The following is a 20196-nucleotide window of genomic DNA, read 5'->3' as shown; positions in this document are numbered from 1 at the left end:
ATGTGCAAAGAACTGGCTGATGGAATAGTGTGTTGGGAAGTGTATGGACATGCACTTGGTAAAAGAAACTAAGGTTGACTATTTTCTAAATGAAGGGAAGATACAAAAATCTGAGGTGCAAAGGGTCTTGTGAGACCTGTGCAGGATTCTCTAAAGGTTATCTGTGGTGAGGAAGTTATATGTGATGTTAACATTCATTTCAAGAGTACTAAAATATGAAAACAAGGATGTAATGTTGAGACTTTATAAAGCACTAGTGAACTCTCACTTGGGTTTATTGTGAGCAGTTTTGGGCCCTTGTCGAGAAAGGGTGTGCTGAAACTGGAGAGGTTTCAAAGAATATTCACAAAAAATATTCCTGCATTGAATGGCTTCTCCTATGAAGAGCGTTTGATGCCTCTGGACCTGTATTCACAGAAATGAGGGATGACCTCATTGAAACCTATCCAATGGTGATTCTTGATTGGTCAGGGTATGAAGGGATATTGGGGGGGGGGGGGGGGGAAGGAAAAGAGTTTGCCAGGCGTCAGTGAGAAGAGCACAGAATAGTGCACAGTACAGTTCAGGCCCTTTCAGCCATGATGTGCTGACCTTTTAACCTCCAAGATCAGTCTAACCGCTCCCAAAGCCCCCCCCCCCCCCCCATTTTTCTTCCATCCATGGGCCTGAATCTCAAATGCCTGCTTCAACCACTATTGGAGTATAAAAGTTGCATTGTTTGCTATTTGCTATGCAGGTTTCCAATTTAGTAGGAGAATGAAATCTTAAGAATGTAGAAGACAATGGTGTGTTAATGAGAGGTAGCTAAGAGATGTAGATTAGAACATGATTAAGTCAATGGGTAGAAACAATAGAGGCGGATGTACTTGTGATACGCAACTATAGACCGATTGGATATGCTAATGCAGCTAAACCAGGAGATTGCTATAAAAAATGCCATGTACAAGTATCGGTGGGCAATCAGCGACTGGCTCAATGACTGTCTCAGCTTTGATTTGCAAGTTAAAGTTTTAATACTTTTTGAAGAATCTTCTGCGTCTCCTGGTCGTTTGTGAGGCACGAGAAACCACGACACCACCACACATGGCAGCATGTTCCATGTACCCACCACTGTAAAAACATACCTCTGATATCCTTCCTAATCTCTTCCTCCAATCACCTTAAAATTATGCCCTCTCAAATTGCCTGTTTCTGCCCTGGGAAAAAGTGCTTGCTGTCCACTCATTTTATACCTTTCTATCAAGTTACCTCTCATCCTCCTCTCCTAAGAAAGTAGCTCTAGCTTGCTCACCATTCCACTTAAGACGCATTCTCTAATCCAAGCAGCATTCTTGTAAATCTCTAAACCATTTAAGGTTTCCACACCCTTCCTGTAATGAAACAGCCAGAATTGAATACAATACTCCAAATATAGTCTAACCAGAGTTTTATAAATTTGCAACATAACTGAACTCAATCCCCTGACGAATAAAGGCCAACACACCATATGCCTTTTTAATCATCTGATCAACTTGCATGGCAATTTTGAGGTATCTTTGGACCTGGACCCCAAAATCCCTCTGTTCCTTCACTCTACCAAGAATTCTAACATGAACCTTGTACACTGCCTTCAAGTTTGAACGAAAGTGTATCACTTCCCACTTCTCTGGTTTGAATTCCATCTGCACCCTATCAATATCCCTTGATAAACTACAACAACCTTCTACACTATCCATAATACCACCAACTTCCTTACGCAAGTCATTTATAAAAATCAGGGGTCCCAGAACAGATCCATGTGGAACACCACTGTCATCGACCTCCAGGCAGAATATGCTACTACCGCCTGCCTTTGGTGGGAAAACTAATTCTGAATCCACACACCACTTTGTAGATGACTATGGACCAAGGCTGGTAAATGGGATCAGTATTGCTGGGTATGATGGTTGGTGTGGATATGTGGGACCAAAGGACCTGTTTTCCATACTGTACACCTTTGGCCTGTGGGAACCACCCACACACATTAAATCCACCTGAACTTTTTGTAATGTGGGTCACCATCCCTTAATACCTAAAGTCAAATATAATTCCTGAAGCTCATTGAAAGCAGAAAGAGTCAATTTCAAATTAAAGTGGAAACACAGATGGACACCCATCACTCCTGGATGTGCTTAATGTCTTTAGATAGGGAGAACTATGACATACCCACAAACTCAAAAGGGCAAATCTATGGAAGGTATGTGCTACAGAAGCACACCTGACCTTGTTTATAAAGATCTGAGGGTGACCAACTGGACATCTTCAAAGTCTTGCGCTTGTAATTTGAGCCTCTACGTGCTTCAGAAAGGCAAATGTTGTACCAGTGCCCAAGAACAGCATGATGACCTGCCTAAAAGACTACTGCCCAGAAGCACTTACATCAACTGTAATTCCTTAAGACAGGCTGGTTATTCGCGTGTATCAACTTCTGCCCTAGAGCTGCCACTGTAACAGATCAACAGCAGATACAATTTGTCTGGCTCTTCAATCTGCTCTGGACAAGAGGAACTTGGACGTCAGGCTGCTGTTCATTAACTAAAGCAGAATGTTCAACACAATCATCCCACTGAAACCTATCACCGAGCTTCAAGACCTAGGTCTCTGTAGCTTCCAGTGAACTGGATACTCATATTGGCAAATTGCAATCATTTAAGTTTGGCAACACATTCTCCTCACTGACCAATCTCAAGGTGCTCCTCAAGGCTACATGCTTAGCCCCTGCTCTTGGTTGTGTGCTCACCTGACTCTTGCTAATCACAGCTCCAATGCCATATGCAAATTTGATGACACTACTACTGATAGATGAATCACAGGTGGCCAAGAGTTAGCTTACCTGGTTGCGTGATGCTGCAAAAATCTCTTAGTCACGTCAGCAAAACTAAAGAATTGATTGTTGACTTCAGGAAGGGGAAGGTGATTATGTATCAGTTTTAAAACACGTACCACCTGACAAGGTCACTTTTGATCCCACTATTACAAGACTAATGTCTGGTCCTCCAGTATGATAAGATGACCTCTTGACCTCAATCAACCTTGTTTCTGACCTTCCACCTTATTGCTCACCTGCACTGTCTGTAATAGCACACTTTACTCTGAACTCTGTTACTGTTTTCCTTGTACTACCTCAATACTCAACTTTTATGAATGGTTTGCAAGAAAAGCTTTTCACTATATTTTGGCACATGTGATTATAAACTAATCCACATGGAGGATCAGTAGCTTTGAATTCTTGGCCACATATCAGATGAACTGTCCAGGGGTCAGCATGTAGATATAATCATAAGGAAAACAGTCCAGCTTCTTGAATTTTTTTTTAGGAGGTTAAGGAGGTGCAGATAGTCATCAAACATGCTAACACACTTCTATAGATACATTATTGAAAATACCTTGGCTAATGGCACCCTGGTCTGATAAGCAGACCAAATGTACAGAAATGTGAGAAGCTGCTGTGCTTCCCAGCACTAATGGTATCTACAGGAGGTGGTGCCTCAAAAGGCATCATCTATCATCAGAGGTCCCTACCATCTATCTGGGCCTTGCCATCAAGCCTGAAGTCCCACACCACCAGGTTCATGAACAGCAACTTCCCTTCAACCATTTGGTTCTTGAATCAACTGACAAAACCTTAATCACTGTGGTTTAGCAATACCATGACCAATTTGCACTAAAATCTACTTCTTTTGTTCTAATTGTTTTCTTGTTAAAAATGTATAATTTGTGAATGTTGCTTATATGATGCTGCTGTAATTAAGTTTTTCATTGCACCTGTGCATACACAGGTGAAACGGTAGTACAGCAGTTAGCTCACTGCTGTTACAGCTAAAGGCGTTCCAGAGTTCCGAATTCAATTCTGGTGTTGTCTGTAAGGAATTTGTACATTCTTCCTATGAATGATTGGGTTTTCTCTGGGTGCTCTGCTTTCCTCCCACAGTCCAAAGACGTATTGGGAGGGACGTAAAGGATTAATTGTCCTGTGGTGAGGCTAGTATTAAATAGGTGGGCTGCTGGGTGGTATGCCACGTTGGGCCAGAAGGGCCTGATCCATGTTGTAGTTCAAAAAAAAAAGTACATGTACTAGTGCATTTGATGATAAAACTCACTTTCACTTTAACTTATTAAAGCCAAAATAATAAATTAACAAGAGGTGGGAGCTTGGATATCTGACCCTTACTCCACTACTCTACCTTCATTTATATAAAAAGGAATAAAAATACAAAAACATTCCATTTGTAACAGTTCCCTGTTTTATTGAATACATCAAAGTCTTGGTTAATATTTCGTGTGTCACCAACATAAAATAATGGCGGCTGGTCGGACACCTGCCTTAAATATTCTTGTGCAAAAGAATCTGCAATCTGCAGAGTCTCTCTTACAAATTAACCCCTACAAACATTTTAAGGGGAAGAGGAAGGAGTAATCAAGCCAAGCAATTAATTTACTAAAGTCAGCCTTTAACCTGGACAAAAGAAAAATTAAAAAAATGATTACATCTATGACATGCAAAACTGTACAATAATCTTACAAAAGGGAATCCCTAAAGCTCTTGAAAATAAATGATATGAAACTGCTGTGGACAATGGCAGCTTGGTGCCCACTGAACGCAATACTGTAAATGTATCTTCCTTGCTCAGGGGGCTGCCAGGTTCTCTCCATTCTGCTAACACTTCTTAACACTGAGGATCGAGCCCATCTCCTCTCCCATCCAACCAATGCATGCACCTGCCGGGAAGCAATGGTTAAGGACAGTGGTAACTGGGAGGGAGAAGAGAGGGACCTTTGACTGGCATTTTCAAACTAGATGTCAAACATTTTAGAAATTATTTAACTGAAACTAAATGTGCCCTTTATTGGATTCAGACCACTTGGAGCTCATTTTGTTACATCAGAGAGATACTGGGGTTTAATGTCAAGTTGAAAAGGCATCAGAGAGTAGGCAGCAGCAAAGGGGAGGTGGCTCAAGAAGGGGGAGCAGGGGGTCAAAGGGCAGTTGAGCTGGGGGTGTAGTTGATAGCAGAAGAAAATCAGACAGGCAGGAAAATGGGTGGAAGAGGGCTGTCAGGGTTAGATAGGGGTGAGAAGATCATCATCAGGCTTGCGTAAAGATTAAAGAGCAGTTGGGGATAGGAAGGGATCAGGGGATAGGAAGGGATCAGAGGACAGACATGGCAGGATGGGATTTGAGATCGCTTGCTATTCTGTTCCAAGAAGGGTGGTCTCAGCCACTAACAAACAACTCTCACCAGGTCTAAACTAGCAAGCCATCCTTGAATGCCCTCTCGCTGCTTGGAGGAATTTTCTGCCTCATTGCTTCCTGCTGCAGCAAACAGTGTACAGAAAGTAGTGAAGATGACAGACAGGGGGAAGTGGCTGTAGAAAAGGGAATGTAGGGATTTTTTTTTTACTGGCCAGAGCAAGCTTACCAAAGCATAGTCCTCAGGATTTTTTTAAATGTGTAATAAACATCAGCATTTGGTGAGGGCTGGAGTGAAGTGAAGCAAGGACGAGTCCTGCCCAGCAGCAGTATATAATGTACAAGGTTAGTTCAGCTCAAGGATCTGGGTACCAGATCAAATACTGGAATGACTACAAAAATGGGCCTTGTTTACTCAGAACTGGATCAATAAGACACCCCGAATTGACTCTCTAACCAGTGCAGTCTCTTTGCAACATGCAACATAAATCAGTCATTTTCTGTCTATATATTGGAGTTTATTAACTAAAATACAGTTGCCCTCACGATGTTTTATCACAGCTTACCAACTGCCGCTTCCACTTTTCCCCCCCCTAACTTGAATTTTCAGCTTTACCTGGGTTCACTACATTGAGGAACTTTATATAAGAATCTACCAGCAGTCTGTGACATCACATACACTGTAACCTTTCTTTTTGCTGCTGTTTCAACAAGTAAAACTATACACAACTTTTTATAATATATATATAATATATATACTTTATATATATTCTATATCACAAAAGAACTTTTTTTGTGTTTTTCTTAGTAAAATAAGGTTTGGTGATTTGTTTGCAGATGTACACACATCATTATTGCAAAATAACATAATAATAAAAAGACTGAGCACTAATACAAAGAAAAGCCCGCTGACACTGTATCTGAAACAGACTGAAGTGATGATTCAAATTTGAAACTGCATCTCCCCCCACCCCACTAACCCCAACCCTACATATTTTATGAGGACCTATGAGGCTAGTGAGGCTGCAATGAGAAACAACATCTTAAACATCAGTTACACGACTTAACTGTGGTCCATTCTTGTGAAGGAACAAGGTAAGCAAAAAGAGCAGAGTATGCACGTGAGAAAAAAACTTGCACCTCCTCATTTGGAGAATGAAAGAGAAAAAGAGAGTGAGAGAGAAAAAAAAAGAGAAGTGGGGTGACAGAGAAAGAGAGGCAGAGAGAAAGACAGAGGGGCAGAGAAAGAGAGAGCGAGAGAGACACACACAGAAAGTAGAGTAAAGTGGTCAGCAGGGTAAAAACTCCCACATGGTGCACGTGCGTGTTTGTGAGATTCACAATATTGGGCACTGTCCCAGGTCCACAATGCTTTTTGCTTCTTTTCATCAGATCTGCTGTATCCATCCAGCTGGAACCAGAGAAAGGAGTTGGGATAGGTGCAGCAAGACAAGAGCAAGGGCTGGTCTGTTGAAATTTCTCTCTGGAGTTGGTAGTCTCATGTTTCCCAGTTAACGTGCTCTGTGTTTTCAAGCAGAAGGGTATGTGGTTTGTGGGGAGAAATCGGGCTTGGTGGGCTGCTCAGATTAGAGCTATTGGAGGCTGTAGAGTGTCTGGGGGAATCAGAGTCCTGGAAAAGAACAAAAAATAGACCATTTCCACATTTAAACAAGTTAGGCTTCACTGCATAATGCTCCTTAATGACTTCTCTCTCCACAGATGGTTCCTGACCTGCTGCAGAGATCAAGCATTTTCTGTATTTATTTCAGTTTCAGCATCTGCAACTGGTTTCAACCTAACTGTGCTGCAATTTTCTTCTTTCTTCCCTCCTTACAAACAAGATACACTCCTGCATTTGATGGAAGAAAAATACTTTGTGAGAGCAGCTACATCAGCTGATGGTAAACTAAGGGCAGGCGGAAATGGCAGCATCCCATTGCCGTGATTGGCAATGGCAATGGCTCTTGAGTGGACTCACTGGCACCCTACTTCCCAGAAATCCAACCTAAAGTCTGTCCCGGGTCCTAGAGTGGCACTATTCACTATACTTCGTTAGGAGTTTGAATAGATCTGGTATGTCAACAAATACACTGAAAAACTTCTATAGACATACCGTGGAGAGCATTCTGACAGGCTGCATCACTGTTTGATATGGGGAACGGGGGGCTACTACACAGGACTGAAAGAAGCTGCAGAGGGTTGTAAATTTAGTTGGCTCCATCTTGTGTACTAGTACCCAGGACATCTTCAAGGAGCAGTGTCTCAGAAAGGCAACGTCCATTATTAAGGACCTCCAGCACCCAGGGCATGCCCTTTTCTCACTGTTACCATCAAGTAGGAGGTACAGAAGCCTGAAGGCACACATTCAGTGATTCAGGAACAGCTTCTTCCCCTCTGCCACCTTAATTCTTAAATGGATATTGAGCCCGTGAACACTACCTCACATTAAAAAAAATATATTATTTGGTTTTTGCATGGTTTTTAATCTATTCAATATATGTATACTGTAATTGATTTACTTATTTACTATTATTTTTTCTTCTTCTACATTATGTATTGCACTGAACTGCTAAGTTAACAAATTTCACAATACATGCCGGAGATAATAAACCTGATTCTGATTATTACCAGTCTCTTATAAATGGTGCTGGAGTGTGGCAATGTTAAGAGATGGCTACAACAGATTTATTCATTACACTTATTATAATTTTCTACTCTTTTAAATCTCAGTTCTATGATTTTAAGAATTTACTCTGTTCTTGTTTTTCTTTTGCCTTTTGTACTACCTCAATGTAATAATGTATGGAATGAATTCTCTGGATGCTATGCAGAGAACACTTTTCACTGCATCTCAGCACATGTGACAATAATAAACTAATTCCAAATATATCCACCCACTGTTGACCTACTGACTGCTTAGGGAGGTTGGGAGGTCTTCTTCCCTTGAAGGGTAGAATCATCCTTCTGAGTTTGCTACAGAAGCTAAAGGGCATGTGCCTGTGTTGTGGAACTATTGTCACCAAAATGATAATCGTGACCTCCACCAAGCCACTGCAAACAGTGTGAAGGATCAGGAAGACTTACTCGTGAGTGAATTCAACATTTCTTAATTTTATCTTCCTTCATTAACAGATCTCAAATTAGGAAACAGGGAAAATATTAAAACTGAAATTACATCTCGTTCGAACTCCCTTGTTGGCACATCGCTCCCAGGATCCATTCCACCAGAGGACAGAGACCCATCAGAAGGGGACGTCATTGGCTGTCTTTTGTTGACATAATTACCTCCTGAGAATTCCCTTCGAAGGGCACTTCCATTCTGTGCCGATGATCCTGTGTGAACACCAACATGTGAGGCAACATGAACAACAGTTACACAGCACAATTCAAAGTCTGAAGGCTCTCCTGATGAAGGGTTTCGGCCCAAAACGTCATTATTACCTCCTTCCATAGATGCTGTCTGGCCTGCTGAGTTCTGCCAGCATTTTGTGGTTTTTCTATGTCCACATCCCTCCATTCACAGCACATTCATTAAACATCTCAACTCTATCTGCCTCCACTACTACCCCTGGCAGTACATTTCAGGCACCTGTCATTCTCTGTGTAAGAAAAACTCACCCCATAATCTCCTTTGAACACCCTCTCATCTTAATTGCATGCCCTCTAGATCAGACCTTTCAACCCTGGGGGAAAAAAGATACTGGCTGTTTATCTATATTTCACATAATTTTATAAACCCCTATCAGAACCCCTTTACCATCTTGGTAAATCTCTTCTGCACTGTGAGTCTCACAGAAGACTTAATTCACCAGAAAGTCTCTCACACATAAAAGATATTTTTTAAGTCCTTACAGTCAAAACCTTACTGAGGTAATTTTATTTGCAGCTTGTTTCTCTTTCTTTGCCCCTTTAAGGTTTGGACTGGATTCCTCCATTCCCATATTTTAACTTGTTCGTACCTTAGTAATCTTTTTCAATCTTTTTATTATTATTATTAATATCAACATAATAAGATTAATACATAGATAGTGGGATTACAAACTTACAAATTTAAACTGAACATGAAAGGATACACAAGCAATAGTTACAAGATAATTAAGTCTTCCCAAATCATGAATGATACAAATAACATATAAACAAAGCAAAACTGGGTTATATCATAATATATATTAAAAAAAGAAAAGAGAAAAAGAAAAAAAATTATGCTAGAAAAATTAATCTAACAACCTAATAACTAATAAAGAGAAAAAAAAATGAAAAATGGGCTGTTTATAATATCTATTAAAAAAATACAAAATCATCAGTGTCGCCAACTCCAATCCTCTCCACATATGTATAATCAAAACTGGAAAAATGAATAGGTTTGGAACAGGGTCACATTACATCATATGAAAATATTGAATAAATGGTCTCCATGTCTTTTCAAATTTAATAGAAGGGTCAAATACAACACTTCTAATTTTCTCCAAATTTAGACATAACATAGTTTGAGAAAGCCAATGAAATACGGTAGGGGGATTAATTTCTTTCCAATTCAACAAAATAGATCTTCTAGCCATTAATGTAAGAAATGCAATCATTCAACAAGCAGAAGAAGATAAATGGATTGAGTCCATCATTGGTAAACCAAAAATTATAGTAATAGGATGAGGTTGTAAATCAATGTTCAATACCGTGGAAATAATATCAAAAATGTCTTTACAATATTTTTTCAAAAGTGGACAAGACCAAAACATATGAGTTTAAAGATGCTATTCTCAGAATGACATCTGTCACAAATAGGATTTATATATTATCTAGTAAATATTTGCCTAGATTTCATTTTTTTTAGATATTTACAGATGAGGAATTTCTTAAATACTGTACTTCCTACCTTTCCAAATCTTGAGTCTTCTGGTATTTTGGAGAATTTGTTAGAACTAAATCCTTCTCAGAAAGGTGTAATATCAAAATTCTACAATATAATTATGAAAATATGTTCAGAGCCCTTCTATAAGATTAAAAATGATTGGGAAAGAGAACTTAACCTTACTATCCCTATTGAGAATTGGGATAAAATTCTTCAATTAGTCAATTTATCATCTATATGTGCTAAACATACATTAATACAGTTTAAAGTTGTGCACAGGGCTCATATGTCCAAGGATAAATTGGCTCGTTTTTATTGGTACCTTAGTAATCTGATGCACAAATCTTGTCAGTTTCTAGATCAAAGCCCAAGGCTTTGACCATGTCTCTCAGCAACCCTTTCCTGACTATATATTCAGTTTTCTCTCAAATCTATTTATGAAACACCTCAGAATATCTCTAGTCTATAAATACACTATATCATAGAAACATACAGCAGAGAAACGAGTCTCCTTGGCCCACCTCGTCCACACTGACTATAATAGCTATCCATGCTAATCCCATTTGCTTGCATTATTATGAGAACCCATGACAGGGTACATGTGTTTGTAATCAGGAACTCATTGCCCAACAGACAGAAGATGGGTGGGGACTGGAGAGAGGAAGAACTTTGGCCTCTAGTAGACTGAAGAGAAGGGCTTGTTTGTGGTTGGGGCTAAGTTTTCTGAGTGATTGTCCTCATTTGGTCCATCCTGTTGATACTGGAAAGGGTGTTACCTGGTGAGCACATTCCTCAAAGCACTTATCAGCTCACTATTGGAAAAAAGGGCTCCCGGACCCCCTCCTCTGGTCCATGGAATTATGTGATGCAGGTGGCAGCAGCAGTAACCATGGTATCACAACAGGACCACTACACAGGATTACAAACTTTTTCCAGGAAGGAAAGTGAGTGCAAAGTCTTACTTGATGAGAGACCACTGCTAGCACTCATGGAGCGTCCTGGCTCTGTGCGAGACCGTGCAATGGCAGGTATGCTGACAGAAGCACTAAACATGGTCCGACTCTTCTCATCCTGAGGCCGCAAGTTCTACAAGGTGCCAAGGGAGAAAAGAAGATAATCAACTATTTGGAGTCAGGAGGTTAGCACAATGGGTGTCCGTCCCACACACAGAATACCACTACCCACAGTCCTTCCCTAAATGTGATCATCCTGCTCCTCTGTCACTAGCGGTTCTGTTCAGACAACATTCCATCTTCACCTTCTGAAGCTGCCTAGGCAATCAAGAAGCGAGGCTGTAAAAACAGGGGCAATTGAGAACAGCAGGTGTCACTGTGCAGCTGGCACCAACTCTCACATGTTTACAGGCAGCAGAGCCAAGGCCAACTAACGTACCTTGATTCAGCCCAAAGATTAGGACTGTCTGGAACACAGTTTAATGCTGCATTGAGCGATCTTTGACCAGCAGCACCTGTGAATATGTCTCGCTATAGCTGGGAACATTACAATAGTGATACATTGAAGAGGGACACAAAAAACTGCAGACACTGGAACCTGCAACAACAAGTGTCCGCTGGAGGAACTCAGCAATCAAGCAGTATATGTGGTGGGAGAAGAGTTGTTAATGTTTTCGGTCAAAACCTTGCATCAATGTTGACATGCTGGCGATATTGCTCAACAGGCTGAATTCCTCCAGCAGACTGTTTGTCAGTGCACTGAGGAGCTTTGTTGGATGTGGTTTCATTGACAAATTATCTTCTGTGAACAGTGCAGGTAATATCACTGCAATATCTAATTTATCGAAAAGTTTCAGCAAATTCTTCTCTCTGTGAGCAAAATGGCAAGGGAACAGAAACAACAAAGTATATCCAACAAGCGACACTCTCCACCTGCATAATACTGTCCTGCACAGAATATTATGACCACAGAGAGATAAAGAACAGTTTGAAGATTCAGCAGCAGACAACCACCATGATCAATACACATAGAGCACACAAGATCCCAGTTTAATTAGAACTACAAGAAGGTAACTCAGTTATTTCAAAAAATTCATCAGGTTCCAGGTTCTAAAGAGAGAATTGCAACAGAGAGTATTGTTGCTCTCACATCAGATGCTACCTGACCTGCTGCACCACCGCCATTTTCTGTTTTTATTTTGAATTTAACTGACCAATCTTAAAATTGCTTGAAATAGCTTGGATGATTAAAATGACATCTTCTTGTGTTAAAACTGTTTCAGATCACATTCAAATAACGCGCAAAGCTAGGATCATATTGAGTGGCAGGAAAAACAAGCATTTGATTGCATCTTTTGCAAAATGTTCAGAAGGTCTCATTTCCAGGTCAGTTATTAAGCATCAGGAGAGCTGCAGTGCTGGGTCTGCAAGTGCCTCAGACTGGTTAGTTCTCTTGGGTTTACATTAAAGATCTCCTGAACTATGTGACAGTGTTGTAAGCGCTACGTAGCATTCACACCACTAGTTTTGGGAGCCTGCTGTCTGCTAATCATCTGCCAGGTAATAGAAATTACTGGAAGTTACTAGCTGTATTCCCTGGTCCATCTGATCTTGTCCTCGTGCCCGCTCCTCAGTTCATGGTTATACTATAACCATGGTTCCAGATAGTCCCACCATGATATATTTGCTCAGCATCTATTCTAAAATGTCCCTCAGGATCAGGATCTCAAATTTTTCAATGAGATCGTCTCCCAAACTTCTAAACTCCATAGAAATATCAGCAAACCTCCACTTCTCTCTCCTTAAATTGCCTTTTTTTAAGCTGTGAGGCACTTGGAATGTCTGAAGGTCTTTCTTTAGTGATCTCATTCCATTTGGGAGCATTTTCTACAGATCACTCTCTGTGGATGAAGTGCCTCTGATATCTCTGCCTTTCAGAAGATCATAAGATCATATTTGGTTGCAATCACATGATTAAGTTCAGAAGTTAAGTCCACCAACTTCAAAAGAGAAATACCAGGAGCTTTGAACCAAGAGGCTAGGAAAGCAGTGCCTGGCTGGAGAATGTTTAGGGCTGAAGCAGATAGGGTAATGCAGTGTTAGTACACACACACACGGGCACCGCATACTATGGTTAGCGAGATGATCAGCACACACACCATACCCTGGGTGTCATGGGTGATGAGCTGGAGGCAGAAACTTGTACAGGGAAGCAGGTGGGGGTTGTGGAATCATGGCTCAGGAAGTTCTCAGCAGAATGGGCGGTCATGTGATAGACATGCTCGAAGTTGGTTGGAGTAGAGATCAGGTTGAAGTGATGTCGGGGAGGTGGATGAGGGGAGCCTGGCTATCAAAGGAGAATAGAAGTATGATAAGAAATGAAAACACAAATCAACAGGAGTATTAACAGTTCCAGGTATTGCAGAAAGTGACTACATATTATAGTCAACACAAAGCAATCAGAATATATTAATAATTATATTTTTTAATATAATTGAGTATGTGGATGTGGTGAAGACCTACAAGTACCTCAAGTACTCAGCGGTGCACCTGGATGACAGACTTGAGTGGAGCACCAACATAGAAGCTGTGTACAAGAAGGGCCAGAGTCACCTCTACTTCTTGAGGGGACTGAGGTCCTTTGGAGTATGCAGGCCTCTCTTTCACATGTTCTGCCAGTCTGTTGTCACCAGTAAAAATCTTCTATGCAGTGGTGTGCTGGGGCAATGGCATCAACACAGGTGATGCCAACAAGATTAATAAACTGATTAGAAGGGCTGGCTGTGTTACAGGAAAACTGGTCACACTGGAGGCAATGGTAGAACAAGGGACCCTATGGAACATCCTGGCAATCCTGGGCAATGTTTCTCACCCTCTACATGCCACTTTGGCTGAACAGGAGCACTTTCAGTAACAGACTAAGACAACTGTGCTGTTCCAAAGAGTGCTATATGAGACCATTCTTACCCTCAGCCATTGGGCTTTATAATGAGCTTTAGCCAGTGAAGAGATGACTCCCTCCTGTTAGGCTGTTTGTGGTAACTTAATTTTTCTAGTATTTTGTATCTGTGCACTTGTAATGCTACTGTGACACTGTAATTTCCTTTGGGATCAATAAAGTATCTATCTATAAAGTGAATATCCAGAAATAACAATTGAATTCTGCCGACTTGGTTTCCCCACTGGTTCAGTCTCAGTGTGGTCTTTAGGCGTTAATCCTGATTACAAAAGGATTTGAATGAGTGAAAGGACATTCTGTAAGGTCATTAAAAGATGTAGCCTGTACATCTTTCAGTCTGTGACTTACCATTGGAAGGTCCTTCAAAATCTGTATGCCATCACCTGGCCCCATGTGTACAATATGGTTGAAATTAGTTGGGTTTGAGATTAATTTGGACCTCATTTCTGGATCACGAAGCATCTCTCTGAAACAAAAAATCAGACTAAAGTATTTCATAGTCAAATAACTTCAAAAATAACTATCATACCTTTCCTTTCCTGTGGTGCAACTTGGTCTTTCTTTACTAGCAGGAAGACTTTTCACTGTTTATAATTTTGAGCTGGTCAAGACATACAGGGAAGCAACTTGTTTTACTTTCCTTTCTTCCCCGGCCTCAGCAAGGTTAATGCGGACAGATGGCGGTGTGTCTGGAGTGTAAATGTCAGCAGCTGTCACAGCACCAACAAACCACGACCCCACCAAATCCTTTCGTTTAGAACCACAGCTTTATCTTCCAGAGCATCAAGACCGGCTGCCTGACACAAATTGGGCCATTGCTAGTAGCAGCAAATATCTGCAAGTTACTAATGATCTCACTTGTCAGCTTTTAGTCACTGAGTAAGCAGTGTGGAATGTGCACTGTTCTCATTTCCCACTGCAGGACATTGCTGGATGGTGTTTGATAGACCTACAACATGGGTAGAAGATTCTGGAAAGGGAGTTATTTTCCTTTATTAACCACAGTGAAAGAATTGAGCACCTGCTGAGAGCTTCCATAAGTAGAACCTATCATTGCTTTCCATCTTTACATTCCTTTCCACTACTTATTTCCATTTCTAAAAGGAGGGAGCAGGGTCATGCATAGTTGAGGGAGGAAATTTACTGGATTGGATTATTTGTCACATGTACATTGAAGGGCATCATTTGCATCAAATCAGATCAGTGAGGATTGTGCTGGGGGCAGCTCGAAGTCTTGCCATGCTTCCAGCATCAATGTAGCATGCCCACAACTCAGAAACCCAAACCCTAACCATACACATTTGGAATATGGGAAAAAACTGGAGCACCCGGAAGAAACCCAGGTGGTCATGGGAAGAATGTTAAAAACTCCTTAGAGCCAGTGGCAAGAATGTAACCCTTATTGGTAATTGGAGCCCAGAGGTGAGAATACAAGAAGAACTCAAGTGGGAGAGAAGGCTTCAGAGGAGGGCTAGGCAAGTTTGGAAGCTGGAGGAGGTCAAAGGTTTGTGTTTGCCATATTGCCCACCTCCTCTGTTGAAGCCTCTCCTCTTCAGGAACCCGGAAAGAATATCTCCTCTTGCTTCTGGTCCGGACCATCTGTTTGCGGCTGTTGTCAGATGTTTCGGGAACCACAAGCTCATCCCCTTCTGTGGGAGTGAAACAAACAGCTTAAGAGAGATGATCATGTGACAGGAAGATGATGCAATGTGAGATCCTTAGTTACTGATTATGAGCAATCTGTCTCTTGTTTCTGATGTTTAGTCATTGACTTGGCCAGTCCGTTATACACTATGCTCTGATGTGATACCAATGTACAAAGGCACATTAAGTCACACATCAAGGAAACAGGCCCTTTGGCCCAACTAGTCCATGCTGACCTACTTGTCCGTATTTGGCCTATATCCCTCCAACTTTTTCTATCCGTGAGCCTGTCCAAATGACCTTTAATGTGCCTGCCTCAACCACTTCTTTTGGCAGCTTGTTCATTATACCACCACCCTCTCCATAAAGAAACCAGCCCTCGGGCCCCTTTAAATTTTTCCCGTCACCTTAAGTGAATGCCCCCAGTTCATGACCCTCCAACCCTGACAAAAAGCCCTTAGTTCTTGATTCTCATGGTGAGATCAATTATCAGCAGATGAGAATTGTTGCTGTCAGAAGTTTTTCTAGATTGAAAGATTTCTCTTGGGGAAAGGCTGATTCTATTTTAATATCAAGGAAAACCAGCAGGATTTTACAGTTACAATAGAATAATTCAGGATTTGGTAATGATTTACTCATGTTTTACAAAAAGTAGAGTATAACTGAGATGTTCATGCCACAAAATTGTAGGAAAGGAGTCATGTGAAGGACTGTGAGACTTTGGAGGTCTTAAATTTTACACTTTCATTCATGCTAAACATTCTGGCCACTCAATTTTTCTGGCTGAGAAACTTACTATCATTTAGCCAACCCTGAAATCATTGCAGTAAAGTCTGACATTTTACATCAAGGCAAAAGTCATTTAATGGACATACCTGCCATCTTATTTTTGAAATAGATTAACCTGATTGTCTCAAGGCCAAGCAGGTTTAGTGATCCCTCTGTATTAAGTGGCCGAACCTGTAACGAGAGAAGCTCATTGTGAAAAATCTAATAAGGTATTCCTGAAACAGAACCTTAACATCTTCGTAACTCAGGCCCATATGGAATATCCAAAGGTGCTTTTGTCTCCAGATCTCAGCTGCTGCTTAGTGGGTTATAGTGCAGTGAGAAAACAGATAGGCTTGACATGCAATGTTATTAAAACAAATCAGCCAGAAAGATAGACACAGATGACTAAAAATTAAATGACACCCCAGATGGTAGAACTCTGAAGAATGGTTGAATAGACGTATGGTCATGCAGCACAGAAACAGGCTCTTCGGCACAACTTGTACATACTGGCCTCGGTGCCATCCTGAGCTCATCCCATTTGGCCTATACCCCTCTAAACCTTTCCTTTCTACATTCCTGCCCAAAAGTCTTTTAAACATAATTGGAACGGCCTTACCATTTCCTTGAGCAGCTTCTTCCACTTACCCGCCATCCTCTGTGTGAAAAACCTGTTCCTCCAGTCGCCTTTAACCTATGCCCTCTAGTTATAGAATCTCCTACCCTGGGACTAAGACACTGACTACCTATCTTATCAATGGCCCCTGTAATTTTATAAGCCACTTTAAAGTTGGCTTCTTTAATTCCAGGGAAAACAGCCCCAGTCTATCAATTTCTCTCCTTATACTCAAGCCTCTGGACCTGGAAGCATCCTCGTGTATCTTCTCTGCAACCCCTCTCAATTAATTACATCCTTCCTATAGTAGGATATGCAAGCAAAATTCCAGGTGCAGTCTCAACATGTCTTGTACAGCTGTAACATGGATGTTCCAACTCTTGTACTCAATGCCCTGTTTGATGAAGGTAAGTACATCTTCACTGCCTTGTCTACCTGTATACATCTATACACTCTTTCAAAATTCAACCGACAAATACAAGAAGTGATTGAGATAGCTCACGGGATGTGAAACCTCACACAGAAAAAAATCACTACAGGAATTTCATTCAGATTATTAATTTAAAATACAGAATACTGTGCTTAACCTTAGAAAGAGTGTGTAGACCCTGGATATGATGCCAGGACAATGCAGGAAGAATCTGGGGATAAAGCATTTTAGTGATGGATTAGGGCAAATGTTAGACTCTTAGAAGGGAGTTCGGGAAGTGATCTGACTGACTGAAATAGTCATAGCAAGATACATTAAAAACAAAAAAAAAATTAAGTGGAACAAATGATTGTAAAAAAGCTTACCTTTTTTAGTGCAACTGTCTGAATCCATTCCATTGTGTTCACATCAAATACATCTACAGCATTCTCACTATACACAGACAGATATGGAGCATTGTAACCTGCAGAGATACAACGCAAACACCAGTGTAAAAGCCAACCCTGCGGACTTGTACTTCATGATCTATCACACGACTTGCATAAGCAATTAACTGCATGGCTTCATCCAAACTCTGCTCCAATATCAACACCAACATTACAGAGGAACAGCTACACTTGAACCTTAGAATCTTTAATGCAAGAACACATGCCCTCAGGCTGTTCCCACTCCTATCAGCACCAGGATGAGACAGGTACTGAAAAGGACAACTCTGAACATAATACTGTACTTATTCCCTCCAGACAGTTTGAATATGGAACAGCAGACTTGAAACAACTAAACTGCTCAACAGTCCACCTCAAATAATGGTTATAACCTCATTATATTGTTTTGGGAATACTGCAGGGCTATCACATCCTCCAGAATTGGTTAGGAAATGCCAGTTTCACTTGTAATGCAGATGTTAAAGTTGTCCGCTATGCTGTGTAAAATTGAGCATGCATTTTCTTTGAGCTTTTTACCAACACAATGAAACCCTTCTAACCTTCTAACTTTGCACCTGGAACTGGGCGATCTGAGCGTGTTCAATTAAGACAGAACATAGTTATACTAGACCTTTGCTAGGTTGGTGAAACTCTACAGCCTCTCTCTCGATTCCCCACTGAAAGCACTCAAGAAGATAATACCCATGGTAGTAACAACTGACCAACACTGCATACTGTTTCAGATAGTGCCTTATAAACTTGATAAACAGCATAAACTTGATTTACATTCCAGTCCTCTAGCAATTCGGCCTATTAACATTTGGCTCTTCACTGAAGCACTGATTGTGGATATTAATTCAATCAGTATAGTTACCTACGCAATGCCAGTCTAGGTTGGGTGCCTGTCAGATACAGTCATAAAACCGATTTCATTTGTCTCGCCATATATTCCTGTGTTACCACTACTTAGGAACAGAATAATATGTTTCAAAACATTCTTTATTTCTAACACAAGTTTGAGAATGATAATACAAGCTCTGATTAAAATGTTATTTTATCAAGTCAGTGAGATAAAGAATATGTATTAGTCATCATGCCACACAATGTGGAAACAGGTCCTTCAGTCCATCAGGTCTGTGTCAAACATCAAGCATTATATACAAGAATCCTATACTAGTCCCATTTTATTCTCCCCACATTCCCATCAACTCACCCCCGTTCTACCACACACCTACACATTAGGGGAAATTTATACGGCCAGTTAACTGACCAAGATGCGCATCTCAGGGATATGCAAAGAAACCAGAGAATCTGAACCATGTGAAAACTCCATACAGTCAGTACTAGAAGTTGGAATTGAACCCAGTTCCCTGGATCTGTAAGACAGCTGCAACACTATGCTGTCCAGTAATGTTCATTTTAATAACATTGTTAGGTTTTTATGTCAATACATTCAAACCTCAATCTTCCTCAGAATAGTTACAATAATGACATCTATTCAACACTGGGAAATTGTTCAGGAATACCCTGCACTTAGTAACATAGAAACATAGAAAACCTACAGCACAATACAGGCCCTTTGGCTCACAAAGTTATGCCGAACATGTCCCTATCTTAGAGATTACTAGACTTACCTATAGCCCTCTATTTTTCTGAGTTCCTTGTACCTATTCAAAAGTCTTAAAAGACTCTATCGTATCCATCTCCACCACCGCTGCTGGCAGCCCATTCCACTCACTCACCACTCTCTCAAGTAAAAAACTTACCCCTGACATCTCTGTACCTACTCCCCAGCACCTTAAACATGTGTCCTCTTGTGGCAACAATTTCAGCCCTGAGAAAAAGTCTCGACTATCCACACAATCAATGCATCTCATCAGCTTATACACCTCTATCAGGTCACCTCTCATCCTCCGTCGCTCCAAGGAGAAAATGCCGAGTTCACTCAACCTGTTCTCATGAGGCATGCTCCCCAATCCAGGCAACATCCTTGTAAATCTCCTCTGCACCCTTTCTATGGCTTCCACATCCTACCTGTAGTGAGGAGACCAGAAATGAGCACAGTACTCCAAGTAGGGTCTGACCAGGGTCCTATATAGCTGCAACATTACCTCTCGGCTCCTGAATTGAATTCTACGATTGATGAAGGCCAAAACACCGTATGTCTTCTTAACCACAGAGTCAACCTAAGCAACTGCTTTGAGCGTCCCATGGACTCGGACACCAAGATTCCTCTGATCCTCCACACTGCCAAGAGTCTTACCATTAATACTATATTCTGCCATCATATTTGACCTACCAAAATGAACCACTTCACACTTACCTGGGTTGAACTCCATC

General features: G+C 41.0%; 1 protein-coding gene across 5 annotated transcripts in view; it reads right to left on the bottom strand.

Annotated features, from left to right (window-relative positions):
* Positions 1 to 4244: 4244 nt before the first annotated feature.
* The window catches only part of LOC132401000 (serine/threonine-protein kinase MRCK alpha-like), a 573066-nt gene continuing 557114 nt past the window's right edge, over positions 4245 to 20196 (bottom strand). For all 5 annotated transcript variants that reach the window (XM_059982693.1, XM_059982697.1, XM_059982694.1 and 2 more), the window contains 7 exons: positions 17797 to 17894; positions 16490 to 16574; positions 15499 to 15619; positions 14319 to 14436; positions 11021 to 11144; positions 8385 to 8542; positions 4245 to 6839 (listed from right to left, as the gene is read on the bottom strand). In XM_059982693.1, coding sequence (XP_059838676.1) covers positions 6708 to 6839; positions 8385 to 8542; positions 11021 to 11144; positions 14319 to 14436; positions 15499 to 15619; positions 16490 to 16574; positions 17797 to 17894 — 836 coding nt within the window. In that variant the 3' untranslated portion in view covers positions 4245 to 6707. The remainder of the gene's footprint in view (positions 6840 to 8384; positions 8543 to 11020; positions 11145 to 14318; positions 14437 to 15498; positions 15620 to 16489; positions 16575 to 17796; positions 17895 to 20196) is intronic.

This window comes from Hypanus sabinus, chromosome 10 (assembly GCF_030144855.1).
Source record: "Hypanus sabinus isolate sHypSab1 chromosome 10, sHypSab1.hap1, whole genome shotgun sequence".
Lineage (NCBI taxonomy): Eukaryota > Metazoa > Chordata > Chondrichthyes > Myliobatiformes > Dasyatidae > Hypanus > Hypanus sabinus.
The sequence above is the reverse complement of the archived record's forward strand: the minus strand, read 5'-3'. Positions and strand labels throughout refer to the sequence as shown.